Source organism: Mustela erminea, chromosome 9 (assembly GCF_009829155.1).
Source record: "Mustela erminea isolate mMusErm1 chromosome 9, mMusErm1.Pri, whole genome shotgun sequence".
NCBI classification, from domain to species: domain Eukaryota; kingdom Metazoa; phylum Chordata; class Mammalia; order Carnivora; family Mustelidae; genus Mustela; species Mustela erminea.
The window spans coordinates 103,120,889-103,142,328 of NC_045622.1; the positions used below are offsets into that span (position 1 = coordinate 103,120,889).

Here is a 21,440-nt window from a genome sequence, read left to right on the forward strand (position 1 = left end):
AAGCTACCTATGCCTTAAACAGGGAAGACAGGCTTTTCAAAGGTACCTTGGGTAAAGTTCTGGCACAGAAATGGCCAAGGAGAGAAAGCTCCAGAAGGGAAGAACATCTCTCTCTGTTCTGCCATTCTCTCTCACCTTCTCAGTCTCCAGTAAACTCTTTCCTTAGTTGGTTCTGTAAATGGTGCTGGTCTCAGGCAGATTCATTCTCCAGGACTCTCAAATGTTCAGTCCCTTAATTTTTTTCTTTATTCTAACAAACAAATGAAAAACCCTATTGCTCTTAATCAGCTGGGAATCTTATCTGACAAATGTCTTGAGTGTAAAGATAGTCATCAGTATCATTAGCCAACCCATGCTGACTATCCGTCTGGAGCCCTCTGTAGGAGGAAGGCCCCTGAGGCTCATTGTAACCACGTTCCTCACCAGCGGACAGTTCAGCTAATGAAAAGATGGACCCAGAAAATAGTGGCCGAGCAGGTCTTGCTCTCCCAAACCCACAAGGGCCCTCCAGGTAAGTACAAGCTACTCTTTTTTCCTATTCCCAGTGGGCCAGAGACAGTCACGGTGCTGGGGAGATGCCAGTTCCTGGATGTAGGCACAGACCCAGCTGGTTGAATTAACATATGGACTACAAGGAAACATGTTGCTATACTTTGCCAGTAGTTCTCTCGGGGTGATGAGGAAGTTGAAACATAGCTTGTGAACTGGAAATAAGTTTTCTCGCAGCAGGGGCTCATTTTCTGGGATTGAGGTAGGAGAGTTCGTACTATCAGTTGAGATTTCTTGCCTCAGCAACTGATGTATGTTAAGGGAAACTTTTCAACATGACCTAGGACTCCTTACTGGTTACTCTTTATGAACCTCAGGCTAAGGGGATCCTGTCCCACTGTTTAGAGGGAAGCATTCATGAGTGAGGCTGGTAGAGGAGCATGATTCTGTTTTCCTCTGCATACTGAAGATGAACATGTTATTAAGACTTTCCTTTTAAAGTTTTTAGGAGAGGTTTGAGAATCAATATTGGATTCTCAATATTGGATTAACTATCACTGCAAAATATTGAGTATATTCCAAAGTTTTAGAAGGGACAGTATTTGCAATTAGCCTCATCTGAGGATGAAAGAGGGAAGAGAGATTGAACTAACCCGTCAGAGCTGTTCCTGTGCACAGGAAGTTGACTGTGAATGTGTCTTTGACAAAATATATTCAGGTACATTTCTGTGTTAAAAATACTGAGAGACACATGGGTAAACGTGCCTGTTTTTATTTTTACTCATTAGCATAGATCCCTGGGAAAGAACTTGGTGTAGTAACCCTGGATTAGGACTTGATTCCTTTTCTGTTCCATTTTGTTCATCTCATCACTGGCTAGACAGTGATTTTGGCCACCATTTTGGACCCCCTGAGCCTCAGCTTCTTACACATTTCAATGAATATTTTAATTACAAGATTGTTTTTGAAAAAAATATACAATCAAAATCCTCCTTTTCTGTCAGTTGATAACTTTTCACAGAGAGAGAGAATTTTCTCATGGCTGAATTTCTGTTTAAACTTCATAGTGCACCTGAAATTGAGCTTTCAGAAGTATCTCTCCATGAAAACCCCTCACTACAGAAGACTGCCTCATCCCCACCATGCCACACATGGCTGATATTTTTGAAGAGGGAACTGGAGTTTCTGGGGGTGAGTGAGCATCTTTCGACCTTAACCAGAGTAGGACTGGCTCTAGGAAAGAGTAGTTGCGTGCATGAACACGGTTTCCCCACTTGGATTCATGAGGCATAAGAAACCTGGTAGGTGAAGAGGTGACATTGGGCCCAGTTGAGTAGAGAGAAGCATTTCTTCATGAAGACTAGGATAAGAATGGCCAGTAGGATCTGCCAACTCTGGTCAGTTGCTGGTAGATTAATATCATTAATATCCAATTAATAATTTTTGTCTACACTTCAATGGAAAGAACAATTATTGATGTCCACCATGACTATGTAAATAAAGGTACATGAGAAATGATTGGCCATGCCTGCATTTAGGTCATGCCTGAATCCACCCTTAGAGCAACCTGATGGTACTGGAAAATATTGCATTTGAATTCTGTCTCAGGATTTCCTGAAACACCAAAGCAATTTCTCATGTTTGGGCTTCAATCATAAGGAATGTGAATGTGTTAAGGGAGTCTTGGAGAAATCCTTCTTAGTCTACAAAACATATGCATTTTTTACAGGTAACACAAATTCTGGTTGGCTTGATATGTCTTTGTTTTGGAACAATTGTCTGCTCCGTGATCAATATTTCAGAACTTAAGGAAGATGTTTTTTCATCATTTAAAGCAGGCTACCCATTCTGGGGAGCCGTGTTTGTGAGTAAATATCTACATTTGCTTCTGAAATAACACTGCACATAGCTTTTCTCTTGTCTAGGTCAGGTTCAACCAACAATTTATTCCAGTATTTAAAGTGTATACACATATAGTAGTTTGCAAAACGCTTGGGTTAAACATGTTAGCACACTTCTGTAGGACGAGAAACCTGAGATTGATAAAAGTTAAATGAATTACCCAAGGGACATTTAACTAATAAAAAATGAATCTAAACTTTCAGGATCCAATTCCAGAAAAATATCCCTAACACTACTTATCCATCAAGTTATCTTCATGAAGGCAGGGGGAAGAGACTGAGGAGGTGGGGAGAACAAGGTCAAACAAGGTCAAACACATCTGATGAACTGCTACTACGTCCTAGCAACTCATTTAGGTGCTTTCTTGTTGTATCTCCTTTAATAATTGTACTGTTTCTAAACTAGATGATTCAGTGAGATCACAAAAATATACAGCTTTATTGATGTATAAATGACATGCAATCAATTGCACATATTTGAAGTCTACAGTTGGATACATTTTGACACCTGTATACACATGTGATAATATTATCACATCAATATAATGAACATATCCCTCACCTCCAAAAGCTTCCTCACACCCCTTAGTAATCCCTCCCTCTATTTCTTGACTTTCCATCCTTAAGCAGACACTGATCTGCTTTCTGTCACTTTAGATTAGTTTGGATTTTCTAGGATTTTATATAAAGAGAATTACACAGCGTATTCTCTCTACACTCTAGCTTCCTTCACTCAGCATAATTATTTTTAATTAGTCCATGCTGGTTTTTTTATCGACATTTCATCCACAAGGACATACTTTAACTCTAAGAAATATTGCATTCCCTTGGCACTCTGCTAAATACTTAGGAATTATCAGGTCACCTACCTGTTCACAACTCTCCTTGAACTTCTGCCGTATTTTATTTTTTCTTATTTTTTATTTTTTTAAAAGATTTTATTTATTTATTTGACACAGAGAAAGAGAGATCATAAGTAGGAATAGAGGCAGGCAGAAAGAGAGGGGGGAGTAGATTCCCTGCTGAACAGCGAGCCCGATGTGGGGCTCAATCCCAGGACCCTGAGATCATGACCTGAGCTGAAGGCAGAGACTTAACCCACTGAGCCACCCAGGTGCCCCTGCCGTATTTTATTTAACCCTTCCCTCTACTGTCCTTCATTCTGTATGCTTAGCTTATTAGGTGTCTCTCAACCCATCGTACATGAAATTTTGAAATTTAAGCTTTGAAATTGTTTTGAACTTGTGCTGTTGATTTACATTTTCAATGAATCTTCTCCCATGTACATTTTGTAATTACTATATGTCTATATGACATATGTTAGACTTGAGAACTACATGCCACAAACACACATTTCTTCCCCAAAGGAACTACACTCTAACACACAGGATGCTCATACAAACAAATAATTACAACAAATTAGAGTCATTCCATAATAGTCATGTAGCAGGTCTGCAGGACCTTGCTACTCTGAAAGTAACGATGGATTGTCAGGGTCAGCCTCACCGGGGAGGCTGGTAGAAATGAAGAAACTCAAGAAACCTCCAGGACCAATTAAATAAAAGTCTGCCTTTTGAGAAATACATAAATACAGAGAACAAGCTGGTGGTTGCCAAAAGGGAAGAGATTGGGGGGATGGGCAAAATGGGTGAGGGGGTGGGAGATACAGGCTTTCCATCATACAATAAGTAAGTTACAATGATAAAAGGCACAGTCCAGGGAATATAGTCAGTGGTGTTCTAAGAGTGTTATATGGTGACAGTTGGCAGCTACACGCTACATGTGGTGAGCATGGCATAATGGATGGAGCTGTGGAATCACTATGTGATACACCTGAAACTAATGTAACATTGTGTGTCAACTACACTTCAATTAAAAAAACAGAATCTGTATTTTAACAAGGTCATCACATGATTCGCGTGCACATTTAATATTGAGAAGTGCTCTATAGGAAACAAGAAAAAGAATATAATGAGCTTCTGGGGGAATATTAGTATATAGCTTTATAGAGTACCCACATGGGGCACCTGGGTGGCTCTGTTGGTTAAGCAGCTGCCTTTGGCTCAGGTCATGATTCCAGGGTCCTGGGATTGAGCCTCGCATCGGGCTCTCTGCTCAGCGGAGAGCCTGCTTCTCTCTCTCCCTCTGCCTGCCGCTCTGCTTACTTGTGCTCTCTCTCTATCTCTCTGTCAAATAAATAAATAAAATCTTTTTTAAAAAGTTATTATAGAGTACCCACAACTTTACGTCATATTTGGAGGATGGGGCTGGAGGGGAAATAAATGTCTAAGACTCACTGGGCTTTCCCCCATTTCCTTTTGTACAGTTTGCTATTTCTGGATTTTTGCCAATTATGTCTGAAAAGAAACACACTACCTGTCTGGTGAGTTACCATGCTGTCTTTATCCATCCTTGAGAAGACAAGAAAGATGGAAGACGTGTCATCATCTCCCATATTATGAGTGAACATGGATATGTGGTTTCCCCCCCCACCCCGATCCTTGTGTTGGATATAATCATTAAAAAATAATCAGTAAAATATCAGTTGTCTGTTTTAGAAGACAATAGAGTATAACTACCTTGGCACTTGATTAAAAAATATCCTTACACCGGAACTTGTCCTTGTTAAGTACAATCATCTGATCAGATATGTGACTTGTTTCTAATTAAGGAGATTGCTTGAGGAGAGATGATGTGTGTCCATGTGGTCTTTTCTAAACACAGTCTTGGGAAGAAGGTTACAGATCCTTATTAAACAATGAGTATATTTCCAAGATTTTCTTTTTTAATTTACATTTTGATCCAACGCAAGTTTTTAATTGTGGGCAACCCAGCTCTAAAAATGCAGACAGGCCTACTGAATGCATGGGCAGATGGAGGCTCAGGTCTGAGTGCTGTCCTTTGCCATCAGGTGTGGGGAACCCTGTGGGCCAACACTGTCAGCAGCGTAGCTGCCGGAATAGGAATCTTCATCCTGACGGTCAATCTGAAGAAGAGCTCTGCTTTTATCTACAACTGCCAGGAAGTTTACGGAGAGGACTTCTGCTTTATGGCTTGTTTTTCCACTGTATGTATTACTTGTGGGGAGCTAAGATCTGGGTCCCACTCTAAGTGAGATCCCTCTTTTCCTTTTCTGTGAACATTGTCCTTTGCTATAACCTCTCTCCCATAATGTGCTATTCTGGATGTTCATGCACAGAGATGCTGGCTGCCGCCCCCTCTCCTGCTGTATCCTGTGACATTGGAGTCACCTGCATTGAACCATTTTGTGGCTTTCCCATGTGTGTGTCACTTCACTGGGACTGATCACGTCAGGGGGTGGTGGTTTGTGATAAAATGGTGATGAAATCGGGGCTGCTATAAAGGAGCCCACTTTCGGGGTACCTGTCTTGTGACTCTACTTGTCTTGGTTATTGTTCAACAGGAAATTGTGGCAATGATCCTGTTTCTCACCATTCTGGGATTTTGTAGTGCCGTGTCCCTCATAATCTATGGGGTTGGAGAAATAGTCCAAGGAAACAAGGTAGGTAGAGGCCTGATTACTCAATCCTGAATGACAAGCTGAAGAATTTAAGCTTCATCACTTAAAAATATGGCTTGGATTTCCTACAACATTTCTTCTAGAAAATTTTTTGTCCATGTTTCAGTATTTTGATTTCCAGATCTCTTTTAAATCACATTTTCCTCTCGTAAGAGCATAAATCTCATAGTATAGCCCCGTGACTGAGGATTAGGAAAGTGGAATCTTCATACTTTTAGAAATTGCAGATATGCTTCTAAGTATGTTGAGCATGAGAGACAAATATGCAGGTAGCATATGATGGAAACATTCAGGTATCTGGGCTTATTTTCTCTTCCAGAATAGCTCCCTTATATTTGTTCTTGCTCTCTCCTTTTTCTTGGCTTTCATCTTCCTACAAGCTCTGAAGCCTCAATTTTCTTTCCTTCCTTATTCACAGTTACCAGCTGCATTTTCACTTGCCTTCCCATCCATTTTACCTTTGATGTATGACAAAGAATCACCAATGCTTGATGTGCATACACTTACTCAAATCTTCAGATGATACACAATATCTCCTTCTGTCCACTTGCCTGAAGCATTCAAGTCTGGTGGACTTTTTGGATTGCTTTCCTCCAAAGATAAATAAGATAGCAGATATACCCAAGTTCAGACACATAATAGCCTTGCCAACTTATTTATGACCAGCCAGTCTGGCTTGATTTGTTGGAGATGGAGGGAATAATTATGGTGTAATGAGGGAGAGTATGAGACTCAGAAAGGCAAAAAGAGATGAGTTATGTTGCATGAATTTTTCGTCTAGTGGTAGAAAATTCCTCGTGACTGATATTAAATCATTTTTCCCTCATCAGATTGCAGAAGATCGTCTTTATGAGGAATTAAACATATATTCACCGATTTACAGTGAGTTGGAAGACAAAGTGGAGGCCTCTTCTCCAGCTGATTCATAAGAATCGTGTCTTCAGAATAGGCCAAGATCTTTGTTTAAGGGGATATTGGAAAAATTTCAGTTCTGTCTATGGTCTGCCAGGTTTACATTAGGACTTATTCTCCAGATGGTAATATTCTGTCTGAGGTTTCTGTTCACCTAAACTTCCTCCTACCCCGCCCATTTGTGGATATGTGATAGACTCTTACTTTTCTTGTTTCCTATTGCTATCTTGCATAGGAACTTTTGTGGGAAATCAACATGTAATCAGCAAGTATTAGCTGTGTGCTTTTAACACCCACTAAATAAGTGGAAGACTGTTTGAGAGCTGAGTCAAACTTTGACAGTTTTGGAACACCTGGGTGACTCAGTGAGTTAAGGGTCAGACTCTTGATTTTGGCTCAGGTCATGATCTCCTGGGTTGTGAGATCGAGTCCCATGTCAGGCTTCTTGCTCAGTGGGGAGTCTGCTTGTGATTCTCTCTCTCCCTCTCCCCCTGTCCCTTCTCCCACTCCTTCTTTCTCTTGATCTAATAAATAAATAAATAAAATCTTAAAAAAAACCCACAAAAACCTTTGACAGTTTGATCATGTTTGGCTCTTAGTCCTTTTCAGAGTTCACAAGAGCTACACATGTGCTTGATAAATGTCATTTATCCCATTTATCCCAAGTATCCCATGAGGTCAGATGAGAGGTAGAGTAGACGAGGAGAAAGAGAGTACTCTGAAGTGAATTTGGAGGTGGGAGAGCAACCTAGCAGATAATTAGCATTAGGAGGATAGTCAGATGGAGATTTGAATAGAATCCTGTATGCTTGTACTAATCATTTTGACAAATATTTATCATATCAACTTAACAATGGATGCTTCCTGCTTATTTATGTGTGATCTTCTATGGAGAAACCAACATGAAATGCTGAAGGATCATCCATCTTATAAAATGCTTTGGAATCCCAGGACTATAGCTTATTAGAGTGTGCTGTGGCAAGTTATTTAATTTTTTTTTGCTTGTTCTGGCTTTTATCATCTGTAAGATTAAGATATTAGGAGTAATTTACCTGCCAGGATATTGGAAATAATTTACCTGCCAGGATCTGTTGTGGGAACACACACACAAACGCACGCGCGCGCACACACACATGCGCGCGTACAGACACACACCTTACCATATATGTTAGTTTTCACATGCAAGTATTTTTACATCCCCTTAATGATAGCATACTTTTTCACAGACACAAAGTCTCATAAAAATCTGTATTATTTCCTGAATCACCACTACATTCACTGACACAATTTGTTCAATAATGTTTGCAGATTGATGAATGGACAGAGGGGAGTTTCACTAAGTTACTCAATATCTGGTGAGGTGGGTGGGTAAAAACAGGAAAATCATAAGTGGAAAGATCATTTAATGAAGAATGTGAAATGAAAATAAATTAATGAAGACTTGAGCTGAAATGGAGTCAGTGGGAGTGGAGAGAAATGGTCATACCTAAAACACGGAATGAAAGAGAAATTGGTAGATCTTGTTAACAAGTTAAGTTAAAGGATAAAGTTAGACAAGCAACCAGTTGATGAACACATTCTGTCATTGGGTCTCAGGTCTAAGGAGGCCACCTGCCAAAGTCGAAAGAACTGATAAGAAGTCAGAAATATGAATTGATGAGGGAGGAACATAGATAAACCTAAATTAAGCTCAGTCTCAGACTTTCATTTTTAGGAGACCAAAGAGAAATGCCATGGAGTGAGCCTGATTGTCCAATACAGAGTTTGGGGAAAGATGAAATTTGGCGTCATTATGAGAGAGATCATCGTGAAATGAAGCCATTTAACACTCTGAGGAAATTATTTTGAGATAAAAGTGAAGCCAAGTTAACCTTCGAATACTAATAATCACAGGGGAAAAAAAGAAGGAAAAACAAATCTAGGGTAGAAGTTACAAGAATTAGTCAGAAAAGTGCACTGTGAAACAGCAAGGCAGCAGGCAGCTCAAAGTAGAGAGAGGCCCAGTAAAGAGAGAATAACTCACCATCAGAGACAGTATCTGCTGGTTTGGGCAAGAGAGACATCTACAAGAGAAATCTTGTCCCCGGCATGGGTGAGAGAGAAGTCTGCCTCCAGGTGAGGCACAAAGATAGGGCAGAGCCAATTGCAATGATGAATGAATGCCAGAGTCGCAGAGAAATTCAAGCCACAGCGTGGTGGTAAGTAAGTGAATAAAACATTTACAGAGGCATTTAAAAAGAGAGTATGTGATATGAGAACTAAGAAAATAGATGACCAGCAGCAAGTTATGAAGAAAAGTAAGCAAAATACTTATGTTGCTGTCTTTGTTATTAAGAGGAGGAAAAATTAGTTTACATCTTAGGCTAAGCAAATGAGTCCTGAAAAAATCATCTTGTGGTAATATTCACAAGTCATTAATAAAATAATTATGTTTTATGTATTTAGAGTGCCAAAATTAGAAAGTGACAGGAAGATATTAGCTTCCTCGGACTAAAGAAATGATCACATGACCACACACTTGGTAGGCTTACCCATGGTAAGCATGGTAGCATGGTAGCATGGTATGCTACTTTCATTTATCTTTTCCTTCCTTCCTTTCCTTTTTTTTTTTTTTTTTTAAGATCTTTAAAAATTTAGCAAGAAAGGAAACAACATGTGTTGGAGAGGATGTGGAGAAAGGGGAACCCTCTTCCACTGTTGGTGGGAATGCAAGTTGGTGCAGCCTCTTTGGAGAACAGTGTGGAGATTCCTCAAGAAATTAAAAATAGAACTTCCCTATGACCCTGCCATTGCACTACTGGGTATTTACCCCAAAGATACAGATGTAGTGAAAGAAGGGCCATCTGTACCCCAATGTTTATAGCAGCAATGGCCACGGTTGCCAAACTGTGGAAAGAACCAAGATGCCCTTCAACGGACGAATGGATAAGGAAGATGTGGTCCATATACACTATGGAGTATTATGCCTCCATCAGAAAGGACGAATACCCAACTTTTGTAGCAACATGGATGGGACTGGAGGAGATTATGCTGAGTGAAATAAGTCAAGCAGAGAGAGTCAATTATCATATGGTTTCACTTATTTGTGGAGCATAACAAATAGCATGGTGGACATGGGGAGTTAGGAGAAGGGAGTTGGGGTAAATTGGAAGGGGAGGTGAACCATGAGAGACTATGGACTCTGAAAAACAATCTGAGGGGTTTTAAGTGGTGGGGGGGGTGAGAGGTTGGGGCAACCAGGTGGTGGGTATTAGAGAAGGCATGGATTGCATGGAGCACTGGGTGTGGTATAAAAACAATGAATACTGTTATGCTGAAAATAAATTAAAAATAAATAAATTTGATTTGATAGGGACAGAGAGGGAGAAGAGAGAGCACACATAGGGGGAGTGGCAGACTGAGGGAGAAGGAGAAACAGGCTCCCTGCTTAGCAGAGAACTCAACACCCAGGACCTTGGGATCATGACCTGAGCCGAAGGCAGATGCTTAACTGACTGAGCCACCTAGGAGCCCCTCTACTTTAATTTTTCTGAAATAAAATTATGTTTCTCAAAATTTGATAGCAGCATAAAAATACACCCTTTCATTGTGCTGCTTGCTAAGCAGTATTCCCGTTCTGGACCACATCACTTCTGTGACATATACATTCCCATCTAAACTCATACGGCTCGTCTACCAGGACCTCTAGAAATGCATCCAGTTTATCTTTACAATAGTACCATACAATAGCACTCTTTCCCCCACTCGACTCCTATTTTAACCAAATTGTTGACTATATCTTTCCTGGGTACGCAACACAATCTTTGTCTTAATTGAAAAGCCTCTTGTCACAAGTCTACTTCAGACAGACACAGAGCACACAGCTGGCCTGTTCTTCATACATGTGCTGCTTCAAATTATCTTTAACATTTTCCACTTAAAGGTCATCTTCTCCATGAAGGCAATGATACCACATCTGTTCATCCAGTCCCCATTTCTTGCTCCCTAACTACTCTACCCCATGACGCAGTATATGATCATTTATTGTTAGTGTACTTGTGATCTTCCTGGTGCATTCTCAGTTACTAGTATTTGTGCAATAAACTGGAATACTTTAAGTTGATTTTTTGTCTGTCTTTGTATTTGTGTATGAGGATAAGTGTCTGACCAACAGTAACAGAGAATCAAAGCATCAGTTCAGTGATGCCCGGGACCAAGGACCATTTATGCAGTCCTCCTTTTTGACCAGCATTTTATCAAATGGAGCAATCCATAAATAACCCTCTAGACAGAAAACAGCTGTATGAGCACTTGTCTGCCAAGAAACGGTGGGATAAAGTGTAAAAGAAACTGTGATTGTGGATCTCATTTTACAAATAAGTTCTGACTCTAATTTATTTGCTGTTTTACATAAACTTGGAACAATCTTCTCCCTTTGTGGACCTCGGGTTCTGTGTCTGAAAATGAGCAGACAGTTTTTGAAAATGCAACGGAAGATTTCCAACTGATGTTTCTGTTTCCATATTCTGTGCTTTTGGTAATCACAATGATTAAGTTTGTGGCTGGGTAGCAGCAGCGATCCGAATTATTTGATGCAAGTTTATGTATGGCCTAACAAGGCACCTGGGACGATAATATTTGTTCTAAACTCCTCTTACAAAAGCTAACCAAGGGTTTCTTTCTGAAAATTGTCTTAGAGATAAAACTTCCCAAATAATTCCTATTCTATGAAGTTTGGGTCCACCTATAAAAAAACAGTGATAAAATAAGATACTGCATTCATTATTTCAGCTTGATGTAGAGTGTTGAAGTGAATTTATATATGTAAGAGTGTGTATATCCATTGGTAGTTGCTGTGTTTCATGAGTATTTTCCTCTCTTGGAAAACCTCTACTCACTGTGCTGTTAGTGGGCTCAATTAATGTCTCCCAAACAGCTTCTCTCTGGGATGCCTGCACAGGGTTTTGGTGAATAACATTGAAGAAAAGGGATTGTTTTGAATGTGACCTTGGGAATATAATATACTCAGAAGCAAATTGTAGTAGTATTAGATGCCAGCTCTCTCATCTTGGGCAATTTTATCTTCGTTAATTTTTCTGATTTCTTGAATGGATGTATTAAACACAACTATTTCAAATTCATTGTATATTTTCAAAGATCCTAGTGCCAAGTGTGGGAATGGTGCATGGGACCCATTTTTGCATTCATGAATATTGATGCTTAATCAAGGAAATTAGGAAAAGAGACACTGTCCCAACTTCTCAGAAGCCTTTCACAAAATTCACCTCTAACTTGTCATTTCTAGTTGGAGAGAGTGGGTGTGGGACCCTGGAATGGATGAGGAAAGATAATTATTAGCAGCCTTCACAAAGAATAGTTCTAGGTAAATTGAAATGCATGAAATACACATTAGAAGATGGCACTGTCTTTGCCCTAAACAGGTAGAGAAGTAGACGGAGAGAGGCCCTAGAGAAACAAGCTACCAGATGAGCTTTGGGAAACGTCTAAAAACATTTGGGTGATGAGAAATTCTTTTTTTTTTTTTTTAATTAAGATTTTTTTTTTTTATTTATTTGTTAGAGAGAGATACAGAGCGCAAGCACAGGCAGACAGAGTGGTAGGCTAGAGGCAGAAGGAGAAGCAGGCTCCCTGCCGAGCAAGGAGCCCGATGTGGGACTCGATCCCAGGACGCTGGGATCGTGACCTGAGCCGAAGGCAGCCGCTTAACCAACTGAGCCACCCAGGCATCCCAATTTGGGTGATGAGAAATTCTTAACACATACTATCAGCCTATTAAGAGCAAACTTCTAGGAAAATACAGTGCAAGAGCCTCAGTGTGAAAAAAACGCAAGGAACAGAGGAATGGATAAACAAGGGAGATTCTGGGCTCTAATGTTAGGCTGTGCCACAGAGGAACCTGGATGGAATACCTCATTTCCTGTTCTTGTTCTCTGGTGGCCCCAGATAACATTTTTGGGTTGGATTCTGACCTGTGCTTCTGTGAAGACTTGGTCCCTGGGATAGTTTTAGGGCAGGCAGAAGGAGGGCTGGCCATTAGTCTGTGCGAGAACGTTTGGAATGGCTTTCTACATAGTGTAACAGTTTTCAGTACTTTCTTCTCCAGAGACAAGTATCTTAGGACAGACAACGGTCACTTCCAGCCTCTAGCCACATTTTTGCCACTTTTAAATGAACTGATATTTCATCTCACAGGATTCTATGCATATGGCAGTGAAACAGAATAAAGGCTGATCCCCTGTGGGATTCCAGACATTTTGCTCCTTCACAGACAGAAGATGGGAAATGTGTTGTGAATCCTGCCTTTCAGAAGTTCATATTCAAATAGGAGGAGAGAAAAAGAAAGAAAGATTCACTTGGGTGAACAGAAGATGCTGTTAGAACACAGAGGAACAGTAATGCTCGCAGGGAAGGTAATACAGGAAACCGACGATTAAATTTTAAAAAGCTGAGCTGGAATTCAAACTCTTGCAGGAGAATAAGAGAGAGAATAAAGTTCAAGTTAGTTGAATTCCCACTAGGTCTCTAGTGGAAGGTCTTCTGCTGGAAGCCTACCTTGTCTTAGTTCATTTTAATCCATAAAACAAACTTTGAGATAAGGAATATCTCTCTTTAAAATCTGTTTCTTTATACAAGAATAAAAACAATTCATCCAAGGTCACTTAGCCAGTAGATGCCAGAGCTGGAATTTAAACCAAAGCCAGCTGCATTTAATATTTATGTTGTTTCCATTTGGCTCTACTACCTTTTTTGGTTATGAGGGGTGTGGAATTAATGAGTCCTGGCATCTTCCAAGTGACTGGTCATTTGTTCCTCATGTGGAAACCTTGGAGCATTGGAGTGACATTGGCATGATAAAGCATAAGACATCACCCCTCTTGGTCCCATTTATGTGTATATGTATATATGCATGTATGTAAGCTCCATGCCCAGCATGGAACCCGGGGTGGGGCCCAAACTCACAACCGTGAGATCAAGACCTGAGCTGAGATCAAGAGTTGGAGGCTTAACCCACTGAGCTACCCAGGTCCCCTGATCCCCCCATTTCTCCCTTTTAAGCAAATAATCCTGCATTTGTCCCTGAGCACAAGTATGTTTGCAGGAGCTGTGGGGTTCAGACCATACACCAAGGGAACCAGGAGGAGTCTTGCTGACCTGTGCGTCTGGTGTCAGGCAGACAGATCTGGGTAGGGGCTGCTTGCTAACTGACCACAATGTCCCTTGGCCTCAGTAGGGGAAAACCAAGAGAGGGCTCATCTGGGCATTCACAGGCAAGAGACCCTCAATAGAAGTCCAGCCTCACTGAGGAGAGATACTAACACTCTGTGCAAAACCAAACCAAGATAAATGCCAAGTTTTAATACACTGGAGAGGTAAAGAGGAGCTTCCAGTGATGCCCCTTCCTTGAGGAGACAGAGCATGGGGCTGAAGTAGTTGGTGGCCTTCTTTCTCTCTCATTTGGAGAAGCGAGAGCAATGACTGAGTTCCCAGCTACCACAGCTGTGCGGGTCACTGCTGGAGAAAACTTTTTCTTTCCTGTACCACCCTGAGTATGGAGGAGATCAAGAAAGAGACAGATAACAGTACCAAAGGGCATGAAGGGGACTTAGTTCCTGCTGACCGCTCTTAGGACTCCAGCAGGAAGCCTACACTACAAAGAAACCACCGTTAGGCTAATAACAGATTCCTCAGCAGAAACCCTACGGATCAAGAGAGAGTGGAATGACATATTCAAAGTTTTGAAAGGAGAAGGGGGGGGGCAAGATGGCGGAGAAGTAGGAGACACTGTTTCTACTGGTCCCCTGAAGTGGAAGAAAAAACTTGCCTACCAAGAATACTGTATGCGGCAAAGTCATCTTTCAGATATGCAGATATGAAGTTGAAATACAGATTATTTTCCAGAGAAAAAAAAACTGAGGGAGTTCATCACCACTAGGTCTGCCTGGCAAGAATTGCTGAAAGCAGACATCCAGGCTGGAATAAGAAGTTAGTTAAGGACATGAAAGTATACAACACATGTTGATAAGGGTCATTATGCCATCAGTTTTGGAATCTCTTGATTTTGTAACAGAATAGTATGTTAACAACTAACAATAGCATAAAGGTTAAGGAAAATGATATTAAAAATAACTATAGCCACAATAATTTGTTAACAAATAAACCATCTAAAGGTGAGAAATTGTGGCATCAAAAATATAAAGGGGAGAAAGTGGGTGGAGCTTTTGTTTGTTATTGAAGTTAAGTTGCTGTCAGCTTTAAATGACGCGTTTTACCTATAGGATGTTTTAGGTAAACTTCATTGTTAACCTCAAAGCAAAAACCTATAGTAGATTATGATCAGAGACAAACCATGAGAGACTCTTGACTCCAGGAAAAAAAAATAAGGGTTGCTAGAGGGGAGGTGGGAGAGGAGATGGGGTACCTGGGTGATGGGCATTAAGGAAGGCACGTGATGTGATAAGCACTGGGTGTTATGTGCAACTAATGAATCATTGAACATTATATCAAAAACTAATGATGTGCTATATGTTGGATAATTTAATTTACATTAAAAAAAGGATAGCCATGTCCAAAAAAAAAAAAAAACCCAAAATAAATAGTAAGTGTTGGTAATAATGTGGAACAAAGGTCACCCTTTTACATTGTTGGTGGGAATGTAAACTGGTGCAGCCACTATGGAAAACAATATCGACATTACTCAAAAAAAAAAAAAAAAGTGGAACTACCGTTTGAACCAGCAATTCCACTCCTAGGTATATACTGAAAGCAGGATCTGGAAGAAATATTTGCAAGCCCATACTTGTTGCAGCATTATTTACAAGAGCCAAGAGGAGGAAACAATCCAAATGTTCATCAATAGACAAATGAATAAATAAAATATGATATATATATAAATAAAATATTATATATATATATCATATCTATATAATGGAAAATTATAAAGCCTTAAAAAGGAAGGAAATCCTGTCAAATGTACAACATGGATGGACCTTGGGGACATTATGTTAAGTAACATAAACCAAGGACAAATGCTGTATGATTCCACACTAACGAGGTTCTAAAGAAGTTGAATTCATAGAAACAGAAAGTAGAATGTTGGCTGCCAGGGGCTAGGGGTAGGAAATGAAGAGTTGGTCAGTGGGAATAAGATTTCAGTTTTGCAACAAGAAATAGTTCTAAGTGCTGTTGCACATCCATGTGAATATATGTAACTGTGCCAAAACTATACTTACAAATGGTTAAAGTAGTAAATTTTATGTTATATTTTTTGTACTATGATTAAAAATTAAAAAAATAATTTTTGGACCCCGTGGCGGAACCAGATCCAGGAAGCACTGCCATTGCCTATCAGTCACAGCTGTTTTCAGTAAATCAAGACGTGATTGCTGCAGCTCATGATAGAAAGTTGCAGAAACCCTCACTGGAGGCCACACAACTCCCCTCAAACACTGAGGCAAGTGACCAGTGGGAAAAGTAATGTTGCCATTCACCCTCATGCTTGCTGAAGCACGTGTCTGTGTCTCTTTCTGCCAATGTAGAATAGCGTATATGACTTATTTATATGTCTCTTTCCTCCGCTAGGTCTTCTAGCACATATCGTTGGCAGAGTATAAATTGCTTCTAGAACATTAGCTAAGGGATCTGCAAAGTATTGGTCCCAGTCTTCTAGCCCCTTTCACACAAAGCGGGATAGGGAATGAGAAGGACCCCCCCCACCCCGGTTTCCAATAAAAAATCCAACATGCATATTGAAGATAATTTTACTAAGTGCTTGGTGTTGACCTCTATGTATATTGCATTTCCTCTATGGATGAATTTATATTCTTTTTTACCAGGAGCAGGGAAGTTTAGGATGGAACAGGATGCCAAGATGGAAGCAGATGTCTATTGCCACTGAGGTCCTTCTGTTACTAACTTTGAAACTTTGACGGTTTTGGCATGTATGGAAGTGGCAACTGTAGGCTATAGGTTCAAGCTAGTCTTTCTTGAAATGTTCACCTGTGTTTGTGGATCTATAGTACTATGCGTAATGTGTGGCACAAACTTTGCCTCTTGGAGAGTAGATTCATTCACTACCTATAAAATCTTTCCTTGTGGTTTTGTTACACATTGGTTCTAAATGTTCCCGGTGACGGTGTTGAAGATAATTCTGCTTCCTGTGTGGGAAAATGTGACTTAGTAGATTATTCCAGAAAGAGGAACCTTTCTGCAAAACAACGTTATCTTTCTCGCCTCTCTTCCTTTCAGATTAAGATGCTCATCTCTTTTGACAACTATGTGCTCTTTTTGTTGGGCCTCTTTCACTTAGAAAACTTATATTGAAGGTCATCCATGTTTTTGCATGTATCGAATAGTATCACAATGTATGGATTTACTATAATGTGTTTATCAATTTGCCTACTGATGGGCATATGGACTGTATCCAGGTTTGGTCTTTGACAAATTAAGCTACTATGAACTTCATGTTCAAGATTTTTATATGGACACAAGCTTTAATTTCTCTTAGGTAAGTACCTAGAAGGGAAAGGGTCAGTCCTCTGAAACATGCTTTATGTTTAAGAGATTGCCAAGTAGCTTCCAAAGTGATTGTACCATTTTACATTCCTCCCAGTAGTATATGAAAGATGCGGTTTCCCCACCTTGATGCCAGCACTTGGTATGGTCAGTCTTTTTCATTTTACCACGCTAATAGATGTGAAGTAGACTCATTGTGATTTTAAATTGTATTTTGAGCTCTTTTCATGTCATTACTTGTTTATTTGGTCAAGTGTTTATTCAAATATTTTGCCTCTTTTTAAACTGAATTGCCTGTTTTCTAATTTTTGAGTTGTGAGGTCTTTGTATAGTCTTTAATCAAGTCCTTTATTGGAAATATGATTTGAAACTATTTACTCTTAGTGCTTTCTTTTTATTTTACATCAACATCTTTCAAAGAACAGTTGTTTTAATTTTCAGTCCAATTTGCACTTTTTAAAGTGGATCATGCTTGCACTTCTCCAAGCTCATCAGCAAAAGCAAGAGAGAGATTTTTCTCTGGGAGATAAGAAAGCTTCTGCCAGTTTACAGAATATAGGAAATTTGGGGAATTCAAGTTTTGTGGGCCTTTTCATGACCATATCTCCATCCCAAGTCTCACCATCCCATTGTTTTTTTACAGAGGTCTCTAAAAATACAATAAAAGACTTATTAAAATGTATATCTAGTGTCCTCTGCATTTGTACTACCTTCAAACTTTAAAATTTGTTCTTGATTTTTAACATAGTCTGCAGAATATATGTGTTTATAAGTGTTTTATGGGAAAACCTGTGACCTCCATGGTGTATATCAGGTTGATATTTAACTAATCTAAGAATTTTATCCATTTTCTTTAAGGTTTCTAATATGGTTACAGCCAAGACGACAATCCTTATTGTTATCGTCTTCCCATATTGGTCAAAGAGTTAAAGCTGCTTAACTCAAAACTTTCTCTTCTACATAGGCCTCATTCCTACCCACTGCTGGCTGGAGTCTCAGTAGTGACATTCTAGCGTGTTAGAGATCATGGTCATAATTTCCACTAATCTGGAATCTTTGTGATTATCTGATTGTGTAGACAGTCACTTCCAAAATCTGATAAAGAAGGTCTACTTCGTAGAGTTGGTCTCCTCACTTCCCCTAAAAGCAGCATGTGAGATAAAGATTTGAGTGCAGATGGTTATGGGGTGGTCAGCTTAGAAAGCTGTGAGAAGGACTGTGGAGAAGAGACGGGAAAGAAGGAAAGCCACAACAAGATGTTTAAATCCACCATTTTGGGTAATTGAGATTCGATTACCCAAGTACCTTCAAGAAGTGTGTAAAACACCTCCCAGAACTGTCAACTTAAAAGGCAAGAGGCTGAGACATTTAACTGTCTTTCTTTGAGTGCATAGGAACATTCAGTCTGCAGCATACGCTAACCTTGTGCAATTTTTAAATTATTTAAAAAATTTTTTTATAAACATAACCTTGTGCAATTTATAGACCTTGCAAATATTACCTCCAAGCTGATGACCTTTATTTTCCATCTCCATGGTTCTTTTTAAGGTACTCAATGCTGTTTAAAAAAAAAAAAAACCAAGTACGTAGTTATTTATTTATTTATTTAAATTTGAGAAAGAGAAAGGTGCACCACGGTTGGGTTGTTTCCACGTGTTGGCTATTGTGAATAGTACTGTTAGGAACATGTGTATACCAGTATTTGTTTGAATATTTGTTTGTAGTTCTTAAGGTCACATATTATGTGATTCCATTTATAGGAAACTTCTAAAATAGACACACCTTTACATGCAGAAAGTATATTAGTGGTTTCCAGGGACAGCGGCTAGGGGAGCAATGGACACAGGGTTTCCATTAGAGGTGATGAAGAGTTTCTGGAACGGGCAGAGGTAATGGCTGGACAACACCGTGAATGGATTAAATGACTCTGAATCATACATTTTAAATATGGTTAATGACTACTTTTGGAATTGAGTTTCTCACTGGGCATTTCGGGTTTCAGATATGAGTGTAAAATGATGAATAAGCATTTCAGTGTAGAGTCTGCATCCTGAAGTAGGTGTCTCGAGTCGGGGATAAAACAGTAGAAGCCACGTGCGCCTAAATGCTACTTACGCTTCTGTAATTGGATGTGATCTACGTAAGGAAGAGCTTAAGAGAAAAGAGAAGATATGTCATTTGCAAGTTTTGATTACATGAAATTTTAAAGTGGAATAGAGGAGAAGTCAGTCCAGAAAATGAGAGCTCGTGGTCCCCAATATAAACCAAAATCTAGGTGATATACAAAAAGTATTCTTAAGTTTTTTACTTAAAACATCTGCCTAAAAATCTGAGTTAGAAAATGACATTTCTTTAGCTTAAAGATTCTCTTTGTTTGGAGGCAGCCAGAGAATAAAGACCTGGCAATGGGTTGTGCTTAACAGGGCCCTTTCCAATGCTGCGGGTGTCATACCTAGGGAGCCTCCTTGAGTTTTGAAACTTTTCTGTGTTTGTCACAATCTGAGTATATGGGTCAAAAAATCTTTAGCAGGACCTCCTGTGGGTTTTCCCTTATCTTTGTTTTAGGCCATGGTGCTCTCTGATAATAAACAGCTGCGATGTGTCCAGACTTCTAGTACAGTAGACAATTACTCACTCTGTCGCCTAGAATTAGACTCTGATAGCTTGATTCCACTCTGTCTTTCCCCTTTCATTCCTGTTTTCCTGGATGAGATGCCACTTATTCTAGAAGTTTGTTTTTTCCCATTGAAATGGGTAGATACTGAGAATAGTGCGTTTCTTCTCTGCCTCTTCTTTATGTCTTTGTTTTAGATCTTTCTTAATTATATCCTAGAGTAAAACCAAAGTATGGATGGATATTCTCAGAGTTAATAAAAGTGGAAAATATATCTCTTTCCCCTGTGTTCATTGCCAATTTTACAGAACAAACATTTATAATCAAATTTTATGAGCTCAAAAGAAAATAAACACTCTTTCAATAATTTTATATAGATATAATATATAATATTTAAATAAAATATAATTATACAAATACAGTAGTCATATATAATTATATATGTAATCTATAATTTATCTATCTATACCTATCTATCTATATGTAATCTCCTCAATGGTCTCATATTCAAAACAAAAACTAAGTAAAATACCACTGGCTTTCTTTTTTTTTTTGGCATGAAAATATACTTCAGACTTATCTTGTGTATTTCTTATCCAAGATCTAAAATCTGCCGTTTATCCAAGGTTTGGTTTCTTTTATTGGAGAACAATATTTGAAGCAAAAATTGCGACTTAAGTGTGCCTGTTGTTACTGTTTTTTTTTTTTTTTAAGTTTCTCTCAATGGAAAGAGCAAGGAAATACGTGTGTATGTTGACACTTGCAAACACCTGTATCTATGTTAACTGAAATATGAGCTCATACTGATTTCTCCATCTCTAATAGGTTGTCGTATGGATCATTCTAGACTTCTCCCCTTGCTTGTCTATGATCTTTCATTTCAACAGCAAGAAACATGGCTCCCATAATCTACCATGTACTTACTTAGTGCTTCAATTACAGTATATGTGCATAGTATGTTCAGATTTGACTGACAAGATTAATTGAATGCTGTAGATTAAATGTTTATGTCCCCTCAAAATTCATAGTTTGAAAACCTAATCTGCAATGTGATGGTATTTGGATATGTGGTCTGTCGGTAGAAGGTGATTAGATCATGAGGGCAGAATCCTCATGAATAAAGTGAATGCCTTTTATAAAAGAGACCCCAGAGGGCCACCTTACCTCCTTGAGCCATCTGAGGGCTGGCTGTCTATAAACCAGGAACTGGGCCCCCGCCAGACCCCAAATCTGCCTACACCCTGATCTTAGATTTCCAAGGCTCCCAAACTGGAGAAATAAATTTCTGTTGTGCATAAGCAACTCAGTGTGTGGTACTCTGTTATATAGAGTGGTCCAAACAGACTAACGCAGCACAGAATTACTGAAAGAAGATTTTAAAATCAGTACAACAAATTCAAACCACCAACCAAAGAATAGAAGACACCAACATTCAATTCCTATAAGACCTGATAGAAATAGCAATAAACAT

At 39.3% G+C, this 21,440-nt stretch overlaps 1 protein-coding gene across 2 annotated transcripts; it reads left to right on the forward strand.

Annotated features, from left to right (window-relative positions):
- Positions 1-252: 252 nt before the first annotated feature.
- Positions 253-14,409, forward strand: MS4A2 (membrane spanning 4-domains A2). Of its 2 annotated transcripts, XM_032359446.1 has the most exons (8): positions 253-511; positions 1,557-1,680; positions 2,219-2,353; positions 4,717-4,773; positions 5,302-5,457; positions 5,815-5,913; positions 6,762-6,875; positions 14,381-14,409. In XM_032359446.1, exons 1-7 carry the CDS (start codon positions 450-452, stop codon positions 6,858-6,860), a joined length of 732 nt encoding a protein of 243 aa, XP_032215337.1. In that variant the 5' UTR covers positions 253-449; the 3' UTR covers positions 6,861-6,875; positions 14,381-14,409. The 2 variants fall into 2 exon arrangements, with proteins under 2 accessions (XP_032215337.1, XP_032215336.1); XM_032359445.1 differs by lacking the exon at positions 14,381-14,409 and having other exon boundaries at positions 6,762-7,261.
- Positions 14,410-21,440: the final 7,031 nt, after the last annotated feature.

Coding starts and splice junctions, on each gene's coding strand:
- MS4A2 (XM_032359446.1), top strand. CDS start 450: ATGGACCCAGAAAATAGTGGCCGAGCAGGTCTTGCTCTCCCAAACCCA. Junction 4,774..5,301: donor AGAAACACACTACCTGTCTG/GTGAGTTACCAT, acceptor CTTTGCCATCAG/GTGTGGGGAACCCTGTGGGC. Junction 5,458..5,814: donor TTATGGCTTGTTTTTCCACT/GTATGTATTACT, acceptor ATTGTTCAACAG/GAAATTGTGGCAATGATCCT.